Genomic DNA, 23,963 nt, shown 5'->3' on the forward strand with positions numbered 1-23,963 from the left:
AGCTGAAACTCCAATACCTTCCTTTCTGTGATGAACAGGTCTTCTGGCCTCTAAGCCGGACCTGGTCACTGTTCTGGAGCAACCGAACGATCCCAGGAGTATAACGAGAATGGAGACAACAGACATATACCCAGGTCGGTAGGAATGAACTCAGATGAGAGGTCCAAGGAGCAGAGAGGAAGTCATCCTTGTCTAACAGCTATAACCCTGTCTGTCCAAGACCCGAGAGCTGTGACACTCCAAATCTTTGTTGTCTCGAGACACAGCCGAGGAGCATACACTCACATGACACTCCAAACGGATCATCTGAGTTGATTACATTGTACTTTTCGTCACTGAGGAGACACCCATCTTCACACACTCACACAAAGGGCTTTTGAATTTTCCCTGTTTTTCAACTTGCTGAATACATCTCAGCTTCCCATAGAAGCAGCTCTCAAAATTCTTCTCTTTTGCCTTAAGTTGTGTGAAACACTAACTTAGAACAGGCAGGAAGCAGCTCCGCTCCAGAGGAAGTCAAGGAGATTTAAAGACATCAAAAGGTAAAAAAAGGAAGCACAGCTGGACGGAAGGACCAACGGACCCAAACCCGACTGGGGAGGGGTGAAGGGAGGTAAGGCTCCGCCCCCACTGGCCCCGCCCCTACGTACCTGCGCTTCCGGCCTCTTCCCACCCTCCCCCCTTACGTCGCCTCTCGTTGGCCGCGGCGTAGCGCACTCACCCTCCTCTGTACCGGATTTTCCGCCCGCGCGTGCACAGTAGCCTGCAGACCGGAGTTGCGTTTAAATGAGCGATAGAGAGATCTGGTGAGTTTGTTTGTTAGTTTAAAACCCGGATGTCCCTGCTGGCCCAGTGGTTAAGACTCTGAGCTCCCAATGCAGGGGGCCCAGGTTCGATCCCTGGTCAGGGAACTAGATCCCACATGCTGCAACTAAGACCTGGTGCAGCCAAATAAATGAATAAATATTTAAAAAAAAAAAAAAAAACCCGGATGTCGTCGTCCCACGGCCTGTTGTCCTTCACACGTGGGTTTCGGGAGTCTCTGTGGAGGTTCAAGGTACCGCCCCCATTTTCCCGTCCCCAGTGTGTCCTCGCATCGCCGTGAGAAGTTCAGAGGTCCGTTAGCTTAGCTGCCGGGACCCTGGGGCCAACGCGTGGTTTTCACAGGAAGGGCGGCGAGTTCTGAAGAAAAGAATAAAACTAAAACCACCTCGTTTGATTCTGTGTTCCAGAATCCCTGCTGTGCCAGTGGCCATGGAGGATTGTGATTTGTACCTGTTGAGATTCTCCCTCTGTGTGGGGCTGTGTTACAGGGAGCTCGCTGTGGTTTTCTAAGTATTGAGCAGCCTATTTTCAACCCTCGGGTCGCTTCCCAAAACTGATCTTACCTGAGAAGGAAGACCAGAGGAGAAGGAGATCAAGGAGTCAGAAATGATTCCTTCCGAGGTGAGAGGCATAGTCCGTGTTTGTTCTGTCTCTCTTTCCTGAAATGCTGTTTCTCTGGACTTGATAAGCTCCTTAACTTCTGAACGGGTTTGTTTGAACCTACCCAGAGTCATCATGCCAAGGGACCCATTGCCCTCCTGGCATGTGTGACAGAATACAGTATTGCCAGGCAGAGAAGCTCACTCAAGCTTTTAAGTCCCGAGCTTTTATTCGGGTTTAGCTACATAGGTGGGATTGATAACATCTCCAGCATTCTCCCCTCTTTAGAGATTGGGCTAATCAGCCCACCTGGCTCAAAGCCCCAAACCTCTAGTCACTTCGTTGGTCTTTGTGAAATGCCCAGCCTCACAACCTGAGTCATCCCATTATTAAGCTAGGGGCCGACCGTAGGTCATGTTGCTAGCATAAATTATCAGGGCCCACGGAGAGTAATAAAGCTACTTCAGTCACTAAGGAAATTCCAAGAGGGGAAAAAAAAAAGAAAAAACCTTAAATTCCAAGAGTAGTTAACAAACTTCCAGAACCTGGGGACCAAAGCCTGCCAAATTCTTTTTTTGTTGTTGTTTTGTTTTGGTATTTATTTAGCTTTGGCTATACTGGGATTTTGCTGATGGTCTTGGGCTTTCTCTGTTGTGATTAGGAGGGGCCACTATCTTGTTGTGGAGCTCTGGCTCTAAGGCCCGGGTTCAGTGGTTGTATTAATCCCTGGCAGGCTCTGGAGGATGTGGGCTTCAGCAGTTGTGGCACACTAGCTTAGTTGCTCTGAGGCTTGTGGGATCTACCCTGACCAGGGATGGAACCCGTGTCCTCTGCATTGACAGGCAGACTTCTCACCAGTGGACCATCAGGCAAGCCCCTAAATTCTTTTTTTTTTTTTCTCCCTAAATTCTTTATTACACAACGCTGAAACCTAAATCTTTCCTTTATGCCCTTTGACTTTTTTTCCCCCCTCTGATTTTTCTTACTTTGGAATATCTCACCTGTTTCAATATTAAAAAATATTTTGTTGTGTTTACCTTCTATTGTTCAAAATAATGTCTAAGTCTCTCTTTAGGTGAGCTTCTTTCGCTACCTTGTAACTATTTTGCTTCATCTATTTTGAAGTTTTACTAGTCTATACAGTTAAAACTTCATCCGTAATTTGGTAGAATTACAGATTTACAGATTGTAATTACAGAAATCTGTAATTTCCCTCTATTTATGTTTTTTTCATTTTTAAATTCAAAATTATGTTGGCTCTCCTAGATACAGCTGAGACTTATACTTGAAATATCCATGTTTGTTTTGAGTTTGAATTGTTCTGAATTTGGAGTCACTGAGGTCCTTATTTCACGACATCTTCCAAGTAAAACTTGTGATATTCAGACTTGATGTGCTTCAGTAAAGATTTACAGTTTCTTCACATAGGTCTGGAAATGTGTTCTAAATAGGTGTCATGGTATATTTGCTAATAAAATGTAGGCTACTTCTCATATTGTGTTTTTAATTCCTATTACTAAAGAGGTAAAGATCTTTTCAGTGTACCCAGTTGGCTCAGCAGTAAAGAATCTGTCTCCCAATGCAGGAGTCCTGTGTTTGATCCCTGGTTTGGGAAGGTCCCCTGGAGAAGGAAATGGCAACCCACTCCAGTATTCTTGCCTGGGAACTCCCATAGATGGAGAAACCTGGAGGGCTACAGCCCTTGGGGTCAAAAAGAGTTGGACATGATTGATGTGACTTAAAACACATTCATGCACAATTAGAAATAGTTGTTTTACCATACATGCTAAAATACACATGAGTTCAAAAGAAAAGGTAGATTAAAAATGTTTCTTCCAGAAGATGTGTTATTTACAGAAGACGGCTTTTAACTTATGTGTGTTTCTGTGCATGTGTGTGTACAAGCAACACCTAGGGTGTATATTACAGACATCATCATTTCATGAATATTTTTATTTATTCTAACCTTTGAAAATTGTACTTGCATGTTTTCCATGGCCTTAGATTGTTTCATTTTATGAAATGAATATATAGTTCCATTTTAATATATATATGCATGAAAATGTTCATATGATTTGATTGATTATTTTCCTTATTTTTTGTATTCTTCACAATTAGAGAAACTTCTATGAACTTTCATTAGAGTTGTTCCTGTGTATTTGTCTATGTTTTATTCATTAAAGTCTAGAGTACATAAAGTGAAGTAAATTTAAGCTATTTAAGGAATGTTTGCTAAATATTTGCAGAAAGTTGGGGCAACAACATTATTGATTTTAAATTATTTCGGTTGCACATCCAAGACTCTGTAAACACTTTCAGAAAGATATATAATATATCCTAAATAATTAAAATGATTGTTGTTGCTGAGGATGTTATCATATTAGATCTGTAAAATTTGTAAAACACTTGAAGCTCAAAAGTAAGTATGAATGCTTACCTTAGTATTGTACTTCCTTACTGTTCAAAGTGGTCATTCATGAAACACAATTTCAACATTACTAATTAAAAGAAGCTTGTTAAAAATACTATGAAAAAAAATAAGGTTGTTAAAATAAACGGCACATTTGTCCCACTCATGAACTTTTGGATCAGAGTATGCTTTTTAAAGAGCAGCAGGTAATAACCTGTTTCCTTGATAGGCAATTCATTCTGTGTTATACAAATACAACACTCAAAAATAAATATGCCTTTGCTGATCTGATTATTTTAAGATTTTTCTTCCAGATCAGAATAGTTTCTGAATTTGTGGGCCATAGCTCATTTCTTCTTGGGTTCGAAATATGGTGAAATTATTACTGTGTAAAAGTCATAGTATAGTATAACACCAGACCCTCTCCTGTATCAAAACCAGTCCTGTGTGAACTTGCTGTTGTCGTCTTCGGGCACATTAGGAAGTCTTCTCACAGTCACATGGCATATGTGCTTTGTATTTCAGGGACAGCTGATATTCCAGGATGTGACCATAGATTTTACTGAAGAGGAGTGACTGGACCTCCGTCAAGGGGCATTGTATAGGGATGTGATGTTAGAGAAGTATAGGAACTTGGCCACTTTGGGTGAGGACCATGTCTTTCCAGAATCCCTTATCTACTGTCAGGGTTTTGCTTCCTGCATTTCTAGAATGTCTCTTGGAATCTTCTACTTCTTATAATAGCATTTCAGATCCCTAATTTCAATGGGAAAATGGGAATTTGTGAGTTTAGAAAGAAGACTTCATGATGATTTATTATGATTCTAATTTATTTCTTCCTTGATGTCATCTGCCTGCTTCCTCTAAGTTAGTGCTAATTCTGTACGTTCCATGGTATAAAATGGTGCTACCTTCCTCTTCAAATCAAATTTCCACTACTCACTTTTGACTTGTAGCACATCACCAGAATCTCAGAATTTGATTTTTATGTAGTGAGTGTTGTATGCTGCTGCTGCTGTTAAGTCACTTCAGTCGTGACTGACTTTGTGCAACACTATAGATAGCAGCCCACCAGGCTCCCCCGTCTGTAGGAGTCTCCAGGTAAGAACACTGGAGTGGGTTGCCATTTCCATCTCCCTAGTGTTGTGAGGAAATAATTTTCTAGGTTGTCTTAACATTCTATCATGCATGCTCTCCTGACCTAGATACGTACTAGATTGGAAAGTGATGAATCTCTGGCAAAACCAATATTCCTTACTGATAAACAGGTCTTGTGGTTTCTCAGCCAAACCTTGTCGCTTTTCTGGAGAAAATGAAGGAGCCCAGGAGTATAAGGAGAACGAAGACAGTGGCCGTATACCCAGGTGTGTGTGAGTGGATGGAGCCGATGGCTCAGGTGAGAGGTCCAAGTATCAGTGAGGAGGTCATTCTTTGTCGTGTGGTTTGGGAAGGTCTGCTTCATTGGAAATCATGGAGAAGTCAGGATTTATTTCTGTTGTTGTCATAGAGAGCTGTCACCAGCTGTTTGAATGTTGAGTATGAAGCCAGCTTTTTCAGCCTTTTCTTTCAGTTTCATCAAGAGACTCCTCAGTTCCTCTTCAGTTCAGTTCAGTTCAGTCACTCAGTCATGTCCGACTCTTTGCGACCCCATGAATTGTAGCACACCAGGCCTCCCTGTCCATCACCAACTCCCAGAGTTTACTCAAACTCATGCCCATCGTGTCGGTGATGCCATCCAACCATCTCATCATCTGTCGTCCCCTTCTCCTCCTGCCCCCAATCCCTCCCAGCATCAGGGTCTTTTCCAATGAGTCAACTCTTCGCAATAGGTAGCCAAAGTATTGGAGTTTCAGCTTCAACATCAGTCCTTCCAATGAACACCCAGGACTGATCTCCTTGCAGCCCAAGGGACTCTCAGGAATCTTTTCCAACACCACAGTTCAAAAGCATCAATTTTTCGGTGCTCAGCTTTCTTCACAGTCCAACTCTCACATCCATACATGACCACTGGAAAAACCATAGCCTTTACCAGATGGACCTTTGTTGGCAAAGTAATGGCTCTGCTTTTTAATAAGCTCTCTAAGTTGGTCATAATTTTCCTTCCAAGGAGTAAGCGTCTTTTCATTTCATGGCTGCAGTCACCATCTGCACTGATTTTGCAACCCCCCCCCCAAAAAAAAAAAAGTCTGACACTGTTTCCACTGTCTCTCCATCTATTTCCCATGAGGTGATGGGACCAGATGCCATGATCTTTGTTTTCTGAATGTTAAACTTTAAGCCAACTTTTTCACTCTTCTCTTTCACTTTCATCAAGAGGCTTTTCAGTTCCTCTTCATTCTCTGCCATAAGGGTGCTGTCTGCATATCTGCATATCTGAGGTTATTGATATTTCTCCCAGCAATCTTGATTCCAGCTTGTGCTTCTTCCAGCCCAGGCTTTCTCATGATGTACTCTGCATGTAAGTTAAATAAGCAGAGTGACGATATACAGCCTTGACGTACTCCTTTTCCTATTTGGAACCAGTCTGTTGTTCCATGTCCAGTTCTAACTCTTGCTTCCTGACCTGCATACAGGTTTCTCAAGAGGCAGGTCAGGTGGTCTGGTATTCCCATCTCTTTCAGAATTTTCCACAGTTTATTGTGATCCACACTTTTGAAGGCTTTGGCATACTCAGTAAAGCAGAAATAGATGTTTTTCTGGAACTCTCTTGCTTTTTTGATGATCCAGCGGGTGTTGCCAATTTGATCTCTGGTTCCTCTGCCTTTTCTTTTCTTTTTTTTTTTTTTTCCCTCTGCCTTTTCTAAAAACAGCTTGAACATCTGGAAGTTCTAGGTTCACATATTGCTGAAGCCTGGCTTGGAGAATTTTGAGCATTACTTTACTAGCGTGTGAGATGAGTGCAGTTGTGTGATAGTTTGAGCATTCTTTGGGATTGCCTTTCTTAGGGATTGGAATGAAAACTGACCTTTTCCAGTCCTGTGGCCACTGCTGAGCTTTCCAAATTTGCTGGCATATTGAGTGCAGCACTTTCACAGCGTCATCTTCCAGAAGATGTATTCCCAAAAGCAAACCTAGGAATATATCAAATATTTCACCTCAGAAATTTAAATTTAATGAAAAACTGGGAATATACGAGGGTATGTGAAGACAGAGAGGATGCTCATACGGACGTAAAGAAATGGAGACAGTTACACATAATGCTAAAATTACTGCAAAAAATCAGCAACATGAGTCAAATGGGAAAAACACCAACTTCAGTCTTCAACATCTGCAGAGAAGTGTAAGTGTTTATGAAAAGGTTTCCATATTCTCTAAAAGGAAACGTGGAAAATCTGGAAGGTAATCTAGTCTCTAATGCAAATACTCATTCTGAATGTAAGCTTCAAGTAACCATTCATTCAAGCATATCTGAACACCTAAAATTTAACAATTTAAAATTGTGGGTGGGAAAACTCACAATCTAATCAATTTGAGGGATCTGTGATTCAGCAGTCTTGCAGAACCCCAGGGCCTACTTTTTAGGCCCCCCGTCAATCACACTGAGAGAGTTAATTTTTAGGGAGGTTGATAAGTCCAGGGGTCCCCAAGGAGAGAGGGGTCTGGAATTCTCAAGGAGGAAGAAAGGACAAAAGTTTTATTTTTTCCTATGCATTCATTCAGTTCAGTTCAGTTCAGTTGCTCAGTCATGTCCGACTCTTTACAACCCCATGAATCGCAGCACACCAGGCCTCCCTGTCCATCACCAACTCCTGGAGTCCAGCCAAACCCATGTCCATTGAGTTGGTGATGCCATCTAACCATCTCATCCCCTGTTGTCCCCTTCTCCTCCTGCCCTCAGTCTTTCCCAGCATCAGGGTCTTTCCCAATGAGTCAGCTCTTTGCATCAGGTGGCCAAAGTATTGGAGTTTCAGCTTCAACATCAATCCTTCCAGTGAAAACCCAGGACTGATCTATTTAGAATGGACTGCTTGGGTCTCCTTGCAGTCCAAGGAACTCTCAAGAGTCTTACCCAACACCACACTTCAAAAGCATCAATTTTTCGGCACACAGCATTCTTCACAGTCCAACTCTCACATCCATACACGACCACTGGAAAACCCATAGCCTTCACTAGATGTACCTTTCTTGGCAAAGAAAACTATAAACAGGGGGGAAAGACAATCCTCAGAGTGGGAGAAAAGAATAGCAACTGAAACAATTGACAAAGGATTAATTTCCAAGATATACAAACAGCTGATACAACTCAATACCAGAAAAACATACAACCCAATCAAAAAGTGGGAAAGAGACCTAAGCAGACATTTTTCCAAAGAAGACTTACAGATGGCTAACAAACGCGTGAAGATTCTCAACCTCACTCATGACTAGAGAAATGCAAATCAAAGCTACAAGGAGATATCACCTCACATCGGTCAGAATGGCCAGTGGGGGTGGAGCCTCGCCTCCTCTCACCCCACCCCTTTCTGTTTGGGGCTCTGTTGGTCCTTCTGCCCAACTGTGCTTCCTTTCTCTGCTTTTCGCTGCCTTTAAATCTCTTTGATTTCTTCTGGAGCAGAGCTGTTTCTTGCCTGTTGTAAGTGTGTCACACAACTTAAGGCAAAAGATAATTTCTTTTTTCTTTTTCCTTATACACAGCTATTTATTTAGCTGTGTGGGGTCTTTTGTTGCAGCATGTGGGATCTAGTTCCCTGACCAGGGATTGAACCTGGGCCCTGGGCATTGGGAACTGGACCAATGCTTTAGCCACTGGAACACCAGGGAAGTCCCGGCAAAAGAGAATTTTGAGAGCTGCCTCGATGGGAAGCCGAGATGTTTTCAACAAGTTGAAAAAAGGCAAAATTCAACAGCTCTTTGTGCAAGTGTGTGAAGATGGGTGTCTCGTAAGTGCTGAAAAGTTGAATATAATCCCTCAGATGATCCGTTGGGAGGAAACCTCAGTAATTGTAACCAGAGACCTGCTTACAATGAGGCAGCTGGCTTTTCCCTTAGGAAGTGATTCTAGAAAGAAAGAGGAAGACCGGAATCCAGTGTCATCTGTAACAATCACAGAAATGATATGCCATTACCCCTGCCACATTCTGCTGACATAAAGACTATTCTGGTAATTCTTGTTGCTGCTGGTGCTGAAGTAACCAATTGCCCTCCTTCAACCAGGACTGAACAAGTTTCCAAGAAGCAGGACCTTTTATGCTAAAGCTGAGCAGGAAACTAGCCCAGTGGGGTGGGTCGAACACTTAAACTGCTCTTCAGTCAGTTTGCTTCCCAAACACCCTCCCCACTGCTGGCTTTCTTTCCTAATCTCCTCACGCAGTCCCTGAAAGGATATTCTGGAGAAGAGCTAACAAGACAGGAAAGAGAGTGCCACAGACAACTGTGTCCAAAGAGAGTACACCTTTCTCTTTAAATGTGAGATTAGCAACTTCCCTGGTGGTCCAGTGGTTAAGATGCTGTGCTTTTTTCCACTGAAGGTTATGTGGGTTCAATCCCTGGTGGGGGACCTAAGATCTCAGAGTTGAAGATTTAATCATTTCTTACACAGAAAGCATTAATCAGTATAATATAACGGAAAATATATATCAAGTTAATCAATTACTTATTAAATAAAATGTGTTTAGGTGTTCCAATGGTTAAGACCCCACCTTCTGATGCAGTGATTGTGGTTCCTTCCCTAGCAGGGGAACTACAATCCCAAACGCTTTGGGCTGTGAACAAAAATGAAAATATGTTTCTGAAGTATTTGTGAGTGGGGACAAATTCTAAGTTGGTCGTATTGATACTGATTTTCATGATTAAAGTATCAGTAGCTCAAATCTCTTGGTTCCTTGCTGGAACCTCTGGTTCTGAATATGACTTTGGTCACTAAGAACTAGGAGAACATTCTCTAGGGAGTTGGCACTAAGGTGTACCTGCTCTTGCAGACTACAGTGAGAATCATGCGGGAATTTATGTCTAACAGACTTTGAATCCTAACAGTATACACAGGGAGTATTTGCCTCGAGACTTTTTGAGAAGTTCTATGACATTTCAGGCAATGCGGTATGAAAATTTCACCTCTGTAAAATGGCAGATGGAGAAATTCCCTCTCATTTTGAAATTCCCTCAAATTGAAAATCCTTCTCAGGTACTTTGGCTCCATGTCACTACTCATAATCTGAAGGGAGGCACAGTTCAGTAGTCAACTAATTTTTGGTAGAAACACTTCTCATGGTGACAAACTATACAAGCAGACACATGAAACTCCCTTCCTTTCTTAGGCCTCAGTATTTCCTACTGCTTCCATTTGAGTCCCTGTCTGTCTCCAGGGACCAAGGGGAGTAAAACCTTCCGCAAGCATTTCGATAGTCTCTTTGGAGATGATCGGCATAAACTTTTAATTGTTTTATCACTAGCAACTGAGCAATAAAGGTTTTCAGAAACAATCTCAGTTCCCCAAGCCTGTGTCACATCGAAACTACAGGTGAAAAGATAATTGCTGTTCTGAGGGGACATGAATCACAGGATGACAAGCCCTTATCTAGGGGTCTGGCTGCCTCCCTCCCTGCCACAGGAGCAGCTTACTGTGACCAGACCCACTATCCGGGAAATGGGAGGACGTCAAGTGAGTAGTTTCTGTTTCAGCCTGAGGGCAAGAATCTGCAAGAAACAGGTGCTTCGGGGAGTCTTGGTTGGTGACCATACAGGAAAAAGGAAGTGTTCTGACTCAAAGTAATCCAGCGCCAAAGCAACATGGGAAGGAAGAATAATTCAAAAAATTAAATGGAGCTATTAAAGAGAGATTGGGTGCTACACCAGATATCAGTTCCCAATGCCTCTTAATGTATCTTAGTGTAATTCTTTTTGAAAAAATATTTATTTGGCTGTACGGGATCTTACTTGTGGCATATGGGATCTAGTTCCCTGACTAGGGATCAAACCTAGGTCTCCAAACCCAACCTCCCCCACCCGCCACCCACATTGGGAAGGAGGAGTCTTAGTCACTGGGCCACCAAGGAAGTCACAGTGTAATTTTTGTGACAGTGATTTTTACTGTTGAATCCAAGCCATATGAAACCTGATGTTTAATGTAACTAGTGACTGGAATTGCATAGATAGATCTGAAATCATGGAGTACCTTACAGAAAACATGCATCTTTAGGGTTACTGTACGTGTGCCAATAGCAGCTCCATGATTAATAAAAGTAAATTAAAACTATAGGAATGATCTGTCTTTAATAGAAACAGTGTATACAGTTGACAATTCTGTGCTTAGTCTTTGAATCGTGTCTGACTCTTGGCAACGCCATGCACTGTAGCCTGCCAGGCTCCTCTGTCCGTGGAAGTCTCCAGGCAAGAATAATCTCTTTCTTCATTCAGTTCAGTTCAGTTCAGTTGCTCAGTCATGTCCAACTCTTTACAACCCCATGGACTGCAGCACGTCAGGCCTCCCTGTCCATCACCAACTCCCAATGTCTATTCAAACTCATGTCCATTGAGTCATGATGCCATCCAACCATCTCATCCTCTGTTGTTCCATCTCCTGCTACCCTCAATCTTTCCCAGGATCAGGGTCTTCTCAAATAAGTCACTTCTTTCCATTAGGTGGCCAAAGTATTGGGAGATTCAACTTCAACATTAGTCCTTCCAATGAATATTTAGGGCTGATTCCCTTTAGGGTGGACTGGTTGAATCTCCTTGTAGTACAACGGACTTTCAAGAGTCTTCTCCAACAACCACAGTTCAAAAGCATCAATTCTTCGGGGCTCAGCTTTCTTCATAGATCAACTCTCAAATCCATACATGACTACTGGATAAACCATAGTCTTGACTAGACATACCTTTGTTGGCAAAGTAATATCTCTGCTTTTTAATACACTGTCTAGGTTGGTCATAACTATTCTTCCCAGGAGTAAGTCTCTTCTAATTTCATGGCTGCAGTCACGATCTGCACTGATTTTGGAGCCCAAAAAAATTAACTCTGCCACTGTTTCCACTGTTTTCCCATCTATTTGCCATGAAGTGATGGGAACAGATGCCATGATCTTAGTTTCCTGAAGGTTGGGCTTTAAGCCAAATTTTGACTCTACTCTTTTACTTTCATCAAGAGGCTTTTTAGTTCTTCTTCTCTTTCTGCCATAAGGGTGGTGTCATCTGCATAGCTGAGGTTATTTTATTTCTCCCAGCGATCTTGATTCCAGCTTGTACTTCTTCCAGCCCAGCATTTCTCAGTATGTACTCTGCATATACGTTCAATAAGTAGGGTGACACTATACAGCCCTGAGGTACTCCTTTCCCTATTTGGAACCAGTCTGTGGTTCCATGGCCAGTTCTAACTGTTGCTTCCTGACCTTCATACAGATTTCTCAAGAGGCAGATCAGGTGATCTGGTATTCCCATTTTTCTAAGAATTTTCCACAGTTTCTGGTGAAGGTTACTGTTGGTTGTGGGTTAATACTTCATTCATTACAACCAACTAAAACACTTAAAACCATTCACTTCTACTAATGGTCTTGTATGAATTTCATACATAGTTGAAATAAAACCTTAATAATCCATGGAATGATGCATGATTAAATACATTTCAAAAGTACAGAGAAAGATATCATTTTTCTGATTTTTATGGTGTGTTAAACAAAGCCTAGCAAAACAATTAGTAAACATGATATATACTAATTGCCTGCCTTTCCCAGAAGGGTTTCCAATACATTTCTAGGTTATCACAGAAGCTGTCTCTTCCAGCACTGTCAAGTAATATTCATGACGTGCTGAAATTATAAAGGTACATCAGTATTGTAGTGAACTGTGATGGTGTTCCTCTTTCAAATCAACTCATATAACTATTGAAAATTTATAACCAACTTCTGTCTTACTTTAATACATGAAAACATTCCATGATCACTTACATCATGGCAACCTCCCGATATTTCACATCAATGCCAAGCACCTCCGTTTAGATGTTCATTGTCCATTTTACATTATGGTATCCTTCATCTTCTAATGGATAATAGATAGAAATGGTTGCAACACAATATGAAAAGGCTAATCTTTCAAGCATAAACCATCCAAAACCTATGTTTGCATACACACTATAGAAGTGAAGCATAGTATGGATTATTTGAGCATTGAATTACATTCACTTCTAATAATCCCAAATCATGTCATTATAAACAAGCATACATTGCTAATAATTCTAACTTTCTAAACGTCAATCTTCATCGCATGATCCATGCTAATATATCCATTTTCTGTGAGTTTTAACTATGGAGTACTCCCTATAGTAATTTTCCTTCAGAGAAACTTTGGAAAAGAGGATTGATGAAATACTTTTTAATAGGCAGTCTCTTATGTTTCTTTATATCTGACTTTTGATTAAATACTTTTCTTCATATTTATTACATTATTCCCATAGGTTTTGTGTATAAACTCTCAAGTTTTCTGAAGCATATTTATGATAAACGTTTCATCACTTGTTCCATTACTACCGTTTTTCCCCGGTGTGTGTTCTCAGCTGTTTAGTGAGATGACGACGATGACTAAAACCTTTGCCACAATGTTCATGTTTTTAAGGTTTCTCTTCAATATGAACTCGCAGATGTGTAGTAAGAATTGATTTCTGATTAAAGGCTTTGCCACATTCTGTACATTTATACGGTTTCTCTCCAGTATGCACTCGCAGATGATTACTGAGAACTGATTTGTGATTAAAGGCTTTGCCACATTCTGTACATTGGCATGCTTTCTCCCCAGTGTGGATTCGATGATGTGCAATTAAATTTGAACTCTGAAAAAAGGCTCAGCCACACTCTGTACAGTGATAAGGTCGCTGTTCACTATGAATTCGCTGATGTCAAGTAAGCTCTGAACAACTGATAAAGGCTTTTTCACATTCCTTACATTTTAAGGTTTCTCCCCAGTATGAATTCGTTGATAATGGGTAAGAGTTGAGTAATGACTAAAGGCTTTGCCACATTCTGTACATTTATATGATTTCTCTCTAGTATGCACTCGCAAATGTCTAGTGAGACCTGATTTCTGACTAAAGGCTTTGCCACATTCTGTACATTTATACGGTCTCTCTCCAGTATGAACTCGCAGATGTGTTGTAAGATTGAAGTTCTGATTAAAGGCTTTGCCACATTCTGTACATTTATAAGGTTTCTCTCCAGAATGAACTCGCAGATGTTTAGTGAGAATTGATTTCTGATTAAAGGTTTTGCCACATTCTGTACATTTATATGGTTTCTCCCCAGTATGCACTCGCAGATGTTCAGTAAGATTGATCTTCTGATTAAAGCCTTTGCCACATTCTGTACATTTATAAGGTTTCTCTCCAGTATGAACTCGCAGATGTGTAGTAAGATGGATCTTCTGATTAAAGCCTTTGCCACATTCTATACACTTATACGGTCTCTCCCCAGTATGAATTCGCTGATGTCTAGTAAGTGCAGAACTGTTTATGAAGGTCTTCCCACATTCTGGACACTTATAACGCTTCTCCCCCATATGAATTCGGTGATGTTTACTAAGATTTGAACTCGCAATAAAGGCTTTGCCACATTCTGAACATTTATAACATTTCTCTCCAGTGTGAGTAAGCTGATGTTGGGTAAGAAGTGAGCGACGGACAAATGTTTTGCCACATTCTGTACATTTGAAAGATTTCCTTCCTGTATGAATTTTCCTACGTCTACTTAGATTGAATGAGGTACTAAAGACTTTCCCATGTATCTTACATTGGTGTCCTTTCTGTGAATTTTGAATAGTTTGCTGTTGTACAAGTTCTGAAGACTGATTAGAAGCTTTACCATATTCACTACAATTATAAGTATTCTCTCCAGTGGGAAAACTCTTTACAGAATGAAATGACATCTTATAAAAGATATTTCTACATTTATTACTTTTAGAATCCCTGTATGATGATTCAGGTACCTGATGTTTCATAAGGTTTGAGTCTCCTTCAACCTTATACCCAGTTTCATTGCTTGAATACCTTCTCACTCCACCATAAATACTCTTGTAATTACTGGGGCTGGAACTCATAATGAAGGCCTGACTAATTTTATTACATGTGGAAAGCAGTTCCGTATTAGCAATATCATGATGTGTATTGAACAATGACAGTTGGACTACATATCTTCCATTATCATCAACATTATACACTGTGGAAAGGAGAGGAAATATCTTTTGCTGGAAAAATAATGATTTCCTGCTCACAGATCCCTGAAATTGAGTATAATGTGAGTTTTGCCCCTCACTTTTAAATTTCAGGTGTTCAGACATGCTTGAATGTATGCTTAAATGAAGGCTACATTCAGAATTGTTTGCATGAGTATTTGCAGTAGAGACTAAATCACCTTCCAAATATATCACGTTTCCTTTCAGAGAACATGTATGTTTCAAAAGGTGATGTAAATCTTTTTTAGAAAACTTACACTTCTCAGCAGATGTTGAAGACTGATATTCATGTTTCTCCCAGTTTGGATCATGTTCCTCATTTCTTTTTGCAGTAAGGTTTGCCTTATGTGTAACTGTCTCAATTTCTTTATGTCCATATAAACATCTTCTCTGTCTTTCATATGCCCTCATATATTCTAAGTGTTTTCTTAAATTGACATTTCTGAGGTGTAGTCTTTCATATATTCCTAGGTTTGCTTTTGGAAACAAATCTTTTATCCTTGATTTTGGTGGCATCAAATCCCAGGTGTCTTGTGGAGACATAGCTGAAAGATAACAAATAATAAGTAATTTTGCCTGCTATCCTCAGTGAATATCCTTAAAGATTTAGAGAAAACTGATGAACCCTTTACTAGCTCAAAAATAAAATAGAGAAGGGAGGATCAAGATGCCAGAGTATTAGGAGGACACAGACTTTTCTTTCCCCAAAATCATCAAGAATACATCAGAAATGGAACTCTTCTCACAGAGCCAAGCTGGACACTAGCAGAGGCCCTTGGAAATCTAAAAGGACAGTTACATTCCTGCTGAGCCAGGTAGGACAAGAGAAAGAAGAAGGAAAAGGAAGAGGAGAGAAGTGGGATGGGGCCTGCAGCCCTGGGGGGACATGAAAGTGAGGAGCGGTCTGCACATCCAGGGAAGGCCCTCGTTGGGGAGCTCAGTTTGGAGAGGAGGAGAGCCTCATTCTCTGTGGGAGAGAACATGGCAACCCGCGTGTGGCAGCAGGACAGAGTTAGACCTGCACATGGGGTGCTGACCCCTGCCCTGCCCACCCAGCCTGAGCGGCATGTCCACTGCTGCAGACAAGGGCTGGGCACTGAAATGTGGGGTTCGGACAGCAGACCCAGGCAGAGGACTGCGGTTGGCAGTGAGGAGACATCCTGAGGGGACGGGAGTGAGGGAGGGCTCTGTAAACGGGATGCTTGTGGAGGAAGCCTGAACCACCACAGAGCAGAGCACAAATCTCTGGACCAATCTCTGCACCAAGGTGTAGGCACCAGAAGGATGACTAACGAGGTGCCCGTAGCCTTCAAAACAGAGACTACAAGCAGAAAACTGGACAAAATGAGATGGCAAAGGAATGTGTGACAGAGGGAGAAGCAGGCTAAGAACCTACAGGAACCACTAAATGAAGAGGAAATGGGCAATTTAAAGATTACTTCTTGATTTTAGTCATCCAAAGTGGAGACACCAAACATTTTCACAAATCCTAGCTGCCTAATAATTCTTTAGTCCACTTCTTGTCCAACATGTTTCAAAGAATGTTCTACTAGATGCTTCAACCTAAAAATAACACATGATATTGACAGAGAACTAATCATAAAGTGAAGACACATAGGAAAATATCTGAGGAAGCTCATTACACATAAGATAAATTATTAATTTCTTTTTTAAAAAATAATTTCTTAAGAAATTAAATGAAAGAGAGACTTTGAAAATATCCTTGGAACACTGGAAATTCTGCTCATTACTCTTCCCATTACCTAAATGGGAAGGAAATAGAATGGGAAAGACTAGAGATCTTTTCAAGAAAATTAAAGATACCAGGGGAACATTTCATGCAAAGATGGGCACAATAAAGGACATAAATGTTATGGGCTTAACAGAAGCAGAAGTTCTTAACAAAAGGTATCAGGAATACGTGGAAGAGCTATACAAAAATATCTTAATGACCGTGATAACCAGGATGGTGTGATCACTCACCTAGAGACAGACATCCTGGAGTCTGAAATCAAGTGGGTCTAAAGAAGCATCACTACCAGCAGAGCTAGTGGAGGTGATGGAATTCCAGCTGAGCTATCTCAAATCTAAAAGATGATGCTATGAACATGCTGCACTCAATATGCCAGCAAATTTGGAAAACTCAGTAGTGGCCACAGGACTGGAAACGTCAGTTTTCATTCAAAACTCAAAGAAAGGCAATGCACAAAAATGTTAAAATGACCACACAGTTACACTAATTTCACACACTAGCAAAGGCAGGCTCAAAATTGTCCAAGTAAGGCTTCAACAGAATGTGAACTGAGAAATGCCAGATGTTCAAGCTGTATTTAGGAAAGGTAGAGGAACCGGTGATCAAATTGCCAACATCCCTTGGATTATTGAAAAAGCAATAGAGTTCCAGAAAAACATCTGCTTTGGTTTTATTGACTATATCAATGCCTTTTACTGTGTGGATCACAACAAACTGGAAAATTCTGAAAGAGATGGCGATACAAGACCACCTTACCGGCCTCCTGACAAATCGCTATACAGGTCAAGAAAAGAGAGTGAGAACCAGACATGGAACAACGGACTGGTTCCAAATTGGGAAAGGAGTATGTCACGACTGTATATAGTCACTCTGCTTATTTAACTTATATGCAGAGTACATGATGAATGAGCCCTGGGTTGGGAAGATTCCCTGGAGAAGGGAAAGGCTACCCACTCCAGGATTCTGGCCTAGAGAATTCCATGGACGGCATAGTCTGTGGGGTCGCAAAGAGTCGTACATGGCTGAGCACCGTTCACTTTCACTTTTCATCATGCTAAATGGTGGACTGGAAGAAGCACAAGCTGGAATCAAGATACAGGGAAAATATCAACAACGTCAGATATACAGATGACACCATGCTCATGGCAGAAAGCAACGAGAAACTGAGGAGTCTCCTGATGAAACTGAAAGAGGAGAGTGAAAAGCTGCCTTCAAACTCAACATTCAGAAAACCAAGATCACGGCATCCAGTCCCATCACTTCATGGAAAATAGTTGGGGAAACAATGGAAACACTGACATACTTTATTTTTCAGGTCTCCAAAATAACTGCAGATGTTGACTTCAGCCATGAAATTAAAAGATACTTGCTCCTTGTGTGAGAGCCATTTCCTAGGTAGGTTGATAAGAAATCTAGGCGTCCCCAAGGAGAGAGAGGTCTGGAATACTCAAGGAGGAAGAAAGGACAGACTTTTTAATTCTTTTCCTCTACATTCCTTAGGATTATATAACAGTAATGTATCCTGCCTGAGGACAGTCTCTGGATTAAACCTTCTGGCTAGTCCTGTTATTTTACAATGTAAATTATGGGAGTAGGTCTAGTCTTTACAAGGATTATATAACAATGTGCCCTGCCTGAGGACAGTCTCCACATTAAACCATGTGGCTAATTCTGATATTTTAAAATGTAAATTATGGGAATAGGTTTGGTGAGGCCTTTACAAGCTCCAGATATTCTTTGGATTCATTGAAGAGTATATAACTCCATTGCTAACAATACCAAGTGGGTACCCTTGCTGCCCTCTTCTGATGTCTATGTCAGAAGCTTTCTCTATCTCCTTTATACTTTAATAAAATTTTATTACACAGAAGCTCTGAGCGATCAAGCCTCTCTCTGACCCCAGATTGAATTTTTCTCCTCCGGACGCCAAGAACCCTGGCGTCTTTGCATGATTCAGCAACAGCCTTTCACTTGGGAGGAAAAGTATGAGCAACCTAGACAGCATATTAAAAAGCAGAGACATTACTTTGCTGAAAAAATGTCTGTCTAGTCAAAGCTATGGTTTTTCCACTAGTCATGTATGGATGTGAGAGTTGGACCATAAAGAGAGCTGAGTCCCGAAAACCTGACGCTTTTGAACTGAGGTGTTGGAGAAGACTCTGAGTCCCTTGGAGTGCAAGGAGATCACATCACTACATCCCAAAGGAAATCAGTCCTGAATATTCATTGGAAAGACTGATGCTGGAGCCGAGGCTCTAATAATTTGGCCACCTCAGGCAAAGAACTGACTCACCAGAAAAGACCCTGATGCTGGGGGACATTGAGGGCAGGAGAAGAAGGGGATAACACAGGATGAGATTGTTGTATGCATCACTGACTTGATGGACATCAGTTTGACCGGGTTCCAGGTGTTGGTGATGGAGAGAGAAGCCTGGTGTGCTGCAGTCAATGGGTTTGCAAAAATGGGACACAACTGAGAGACTGAATGAACTGACTGATAGGTATAATTGATTCTTTTTGGTGTACAGTAGTACAAAATTATAAATCAGCTGTATTCCAATTGGAACTTTTTCAAAAGATTTCTTTGTATAATCTAGAAATTCTTATAGTTTCAATCAACCATTAATCATATGGGTGGAAAATGTGCTAGGCTTTTGTGTGTGTGTGTGTGCTAGGCTTTTATGCCAATTTATTTTAAAATTCTATGAGGTAAATAAATATATTAAAGTGGTTTAAAAAATAAAAATAAAGTAGTTTAGCATTTTAGAATCAGGCCTGATACACTTCAGATATTTAATATGAAATCATAAAGGGAAAAGAGAAGCTTGGAAGTAAACCTGAGATGTGCATTCTTTGATTTTCAGAAGGTTTTGCTTTCTGCAGTGAAAAAATTAATTGAATTTGAAATTTATTTAGAAGGTCCTATCTCTAGCTCCCAGTGGATAGGAAGTTATAAATCAGACAACAAGAACCTGTCCCCAGTATTCCTAGAAGTTTAGCAGTTTCTCTACCACTTTACTCACACATTTTTCTCTAGAGGTAGAAAGAAACTTTCAAAGAACAGTCATACAGTTACTCATAAATGGCACAATTTTCCTAGGATCCCCAAGAAATGGAAGAACGACCAATGAATGCAGTTTGTGACAAGCTAAGAGAAGACTTTTAGTTTGCACTGTGATGGAGAAAAGTAATCACGAGATGAATTCATGCATGATTTAAGAGAGAGAATGGGGCAGGTGATCCATTTCTTTCACAGTAGTAAAAATAAAGCCAGGTTTTCCAAAATCATTTCCACTGAGGCACATCTTCCTAAACCACGTGACAAAGGCTGACTTCCTCTCTGCTCCTTGGACCTCTCATCTGAGTCCACTCACACCTACCTGGGTGTATGGCTGCTGTGTCCATTCTCCTTATACTCCTGGGGTCGTTCAATTCCTCCAGAAAGGTGACCAGGTTCGGCTTAGAGGCCACAAGACCTGTTCATCAGAGAAAGGAATATTTGTGTTCTTAGAGATTCATCCGTGTCCAATCCTGTATGTATTCAAGTGAGACGGGAATGCATTGGAGAATGTTGATAAAGCCTAGAAAATTATTTCCCCAAATACTATATTCAAGGCACCTCTACAACACTAATAAATAGGTAACAATCAAATCCTGAGATTTTGGTCACATGCTGCTAAGGCAAAAGTAAGTGTGTAAACGTGAAATTAACAGAGCGTGCAACTGTTTAATACCACAGAACGTATACAATTACCACTCAGCTAGAATGAAGCAGGCAGAGTACATCAGGGAATAAAAAGCTTACCAGCATAGCAAACCATCATGAAGCCTTCCTCTCTAAACTCACAGACACTCACTTACCCTAGAAAGCAGAGATCTGAAACCACTGTGGGAAGCAGATAATTTCAGAAGACATTCTAGAAATGAAGGAACCAAAACCTCGTGGGTAGGTAAGCGATTCTGGAAGGAAGTTCTCCTCACCCAAGGAGGCCAGGTTCCCATAGTTCTCTAACATCACCTCCCTGTGCAAGTCCCGCTGACCGAGGTCCAGGCATTCCCACTCCTCTTGAGTGAAGTCTATGGCCACATCCCGGAAGGTCAGCCGTCCCTGGAATACAAAGTACAGAGGGCATGGGGCCGTAGGAAGACTTCCTTATGTGACCCAAGTTGGAAACAGCAAATTCAGAGAACTGGTTTTCCTTTAGGAGAGTTCCTGCTCTTACACAAGAATATAGCATTTACACAGTGATATTTTCACCGTATTTTTAACCCCAAGAAAAGGGGATGAGATATGATCCACAAACTACTACAGAAAGTAGCATGACTAGGAAGAGGAATTATAAAGTAAATATTGGCATACTTATTTTTGACTGTTGTACTCATGTGACACAGGATAAACTGTCTATCAAAAAAAACCACAAAAAACAAAAACAAAAACAAAAAAACTGGAAATATTTTTTAAAAAACACATTCCATTCCAAACATTCTGGAGTGGGACCAATGTGCCACATTTTTAACAAGCTTACTTGAGCTAGTAACGTTTAAAATTCTGCTCCATGAATGACCAATTTGAAGAGCTATTAGGTAGAATAGTAAGGAAAGAATTGATCCTTAACTTTGAACTTCAAGTTTTCTACAGATTTTACAGGTCTCAGAGTAGTAACCTTGGTGGCAAGAATCATTTTAACTATTTAGCACCTACTATATATGCAGGTCAGGAAGCAACAATTAGAACTGGACATGGAACAACAGACTGGTTCCAAATAGAAAAAAGGAGTACGTCTAGGCTGTATATTGTCACCCTGCTTATTTAACTTATATGCAGAGTACATCATGAGAAAGGCTGGGCTGGAGGAAGGACAAGCTGGAATCCAGACTGCCAGGGGAAATATCAATAACCTCAGATATGCAGATGACACTAACCTTATGGCAGAAAGTGAAGAGGAACTTAAAAGCCTCTTGATGAAAGTGAAAGAGAGTGAAAAAGTGGGCTTAAAGCTCAACATTCAGAAAATTAAGATAATGCCATCTGCTAACATCACTTCATGGGAAATAGATGGGGAAACAGTGGAAACAGTGTCAGACTTTAATTTTTGGGGCTCCAAAATCACTGAAGATGGTGATTGCAGCCATGATATTAAAAGACGCTTACTCCTTGGAAGGAAAGTTATGAGCAACCTAGATACCATATTAAAAAACAGAGACAATACTTTATCAACAAAGGCCCATCTAATCAAGGCTATGGTTTTTCCAGTGGTCATATATGGATGTGAGAGTTGGACTGTGAAGAAAGCTGAGTGCCGAAGCATTGATGCTTTTGAACTGTGGTGTTGGAGAAGACTCCTGAGTCCCTTGGACTGCAAGGAGATCCAGTCAGTCCATCCTAAGGGAGATCGGTCCTGGGTGTTCATTGGAAGGACTGATGCTGTAGCTGACTCTCCAATACTTTGGCCACCTCATGCGAAGAGTTGACTCATTGGAAAAGACCCTGAGGCTGGGAGGGATTGGGGGCAGGAGCAGAAGGGGACAGCAGATGATGAGATGGCTGGATGGCATCACCAACTCCCTATGGACTTGAGTTTGAATAAACTCTGGGAGTTGCTGATGGACAGGAAGGCCTGGCGTGCTGCGATTCAAGGGGTCGCAAAGAGTCAGACTCGACTGAGAGACTGAACTGAACTATATTTCTGACAGTTTTTCAGAATCTTCAATGTGCAACAGAAATAATTTAAAATCAATAATGTTGCTCTTGCATCCTCTAGAAGATATTTTAACAAACATTTTTTTAAAATGGCAGAGCTGAAATTTTACATCAGTTTATGGACTCTAGACAGTAATAAAACACAGACAAATATACAGAGACAACTCTGCTGAAAGTTTACAGAAAATTCTGTATTCCTAAATAATACTAAAAGCAAGAAACATGTTAGTCACTCAGTCCTTTCCTATTCTTTGCAACCTCGGGAACTGTAGCCTGCCAGGCTCCTCCTTCCATGGGATTCTCCAGGCAAGAATACTGGAATGGGTAGCCATTCCCTTCTCCAGGGACCTTTTCTGAAGAAAGAAAACAAAAAAGAACTTCATAGCGTGGGAATCACACAGAAGCACAGGAACCAATGAACATCTGAGGTCATGGTGTAAGAAGTACATGGGGAAATGCCAGGTATTTTGGCAACATTATGAAAGCCATTATCTCAATCTACTATGAAAAATAATAATTATGCTATTCCGCTGCATATATTCCTCCCATGACCTGTAACCTAATAATATGTATCCAGGTTACTCCTCGCCTAAGAGAACACATACACTAATCACCCCTTCCTCCAGACAGGCCATACATTTTTCTGTAACTGTCCAGTATAAACTCATGCTTATTGATTATTGGCTAATTGTTTCACTGTCTGAGCACATGGCACATGAGTGATGGGGTTATTGAGATTATATTTACCCTTCCCTAATTTATGTAAGTCTCAAGGAATTTGGGGCAGTGGGTTTGGACACGTACACATGGAGTATAAAAGATTTTCACAAATGCTGGTCGGGGTCCTTGTCTAAGAGGAGACTTTGTCTTGGGCCCCCCGCTGTGTAATAAAGTGCACTCCACTATCTGCATTGTCCTTCTGAGTGAGTTTGTTTCCTGGAACGCATGGCTAAAACATTTCCATTGGGAATCTCAGATACCAGTGACCCCCCCCATGTTCATTTCTCACAAAGGGAAGTCACTAATTCTTCTTGAGAATTCATCATGGTCTACAGAAAGCCAGGAGAGTGTGAAGAAAAGGCTGTGGGACACAAGGGAGAAGCAGGCTAAGAGCCGGTCTTCACCATTATAAGAAATAAAGGAAAAAGAGATGTTGACAACAACAAACCCCCCAGGAGAAAAATTAGAATCAGAGAGTAAAGGTGTGCAGCTTCTCACTCCGGCCGTTTCAGGAGGAAAAGCAGACACAGCCCCCGACCCGGGCAGGACGTTTACCTGAGAAGCTGCCATTCCCTCCTCTTCTGCCTCCTGTTCTGCATCTTCTTTGGGGATATTATGTCCCAAACTCATATACATGCTAAGAAAATATCTTTAAAGGTATCCACACAGCTCTTTCACCTTCAACTGCTGCCGTGATAAAGAAGAGAATGACTTCTTCTGTCTATCTCCCTTTTCTGAGCTCTTTTCTGGCTTCGTCTGTCCCAGAGCTGTAGTGGGTAATCAAGATTAAGCTGATATGCTAA

At 41.1% G+C, this 23,963-nt stretch overlaps 1 protein-coding gene and 1 long non-coding RNA gene across 2 annotated transcripts in view; one reads left to right on the top strand and one right to left on the bottom strand.

The window, feature by feature from the left end:
• LOC122689980 (zinc finger protein 501-like) overlaps nucleotides 1–23,758 on the bottom strand; it is a 30,798-nt gene extending 7,040 nt beyond the window's left edge. The window contains 5 exon segments of the mRNA XM_043896886.1: nucleotides 13,398–13,669; nucleotides 13,837–14,478; nucleotides 20,120–20,215; nucleotides 20,721–20,847; nucleotides 23,716–23,758. Coding sequence (XP_043752821.1) covers nucleotides 13,398–13,669; nucleotides 13,837–14,478; nucleotides 20,120–20,215; nucleotides 20,721–20,847; nucleotides 23,716–23,730 — 1,152 coding nt within the window. The 5' untranslated portion in view covers nucleotides 23,731–23,758.
• LOC122690413 lies at nucleotides 4,288–6,900 on the top strand. Its single transcript, XR_006340048.1, has 3 exons — nucleotides 4,288–4,481; nucleotides 5,104–5,199; nucleotides 6,781–6,900. It is a non-coding gene; the product is annotated as an uncharacterized LOC122690413 (long non-coding RNA).
• Nucleotides 23,759–23,963: the final 205 nt, after the last annotated feature.

This window comes from Cervus elaphus, chromosome 4 (assembly GCF_910594005.1).
Source record: "Cervus elaphus chromosome 4, mCerEla1.1, whole genome shotgun sequence".
In the NCBI taxonomy this organism is placed as follows: Eukaryota; Metazoa; Chordata; class Mammalia; order Artiodactyla; family Cervidae; genus Cervus; species Cervus elaphus.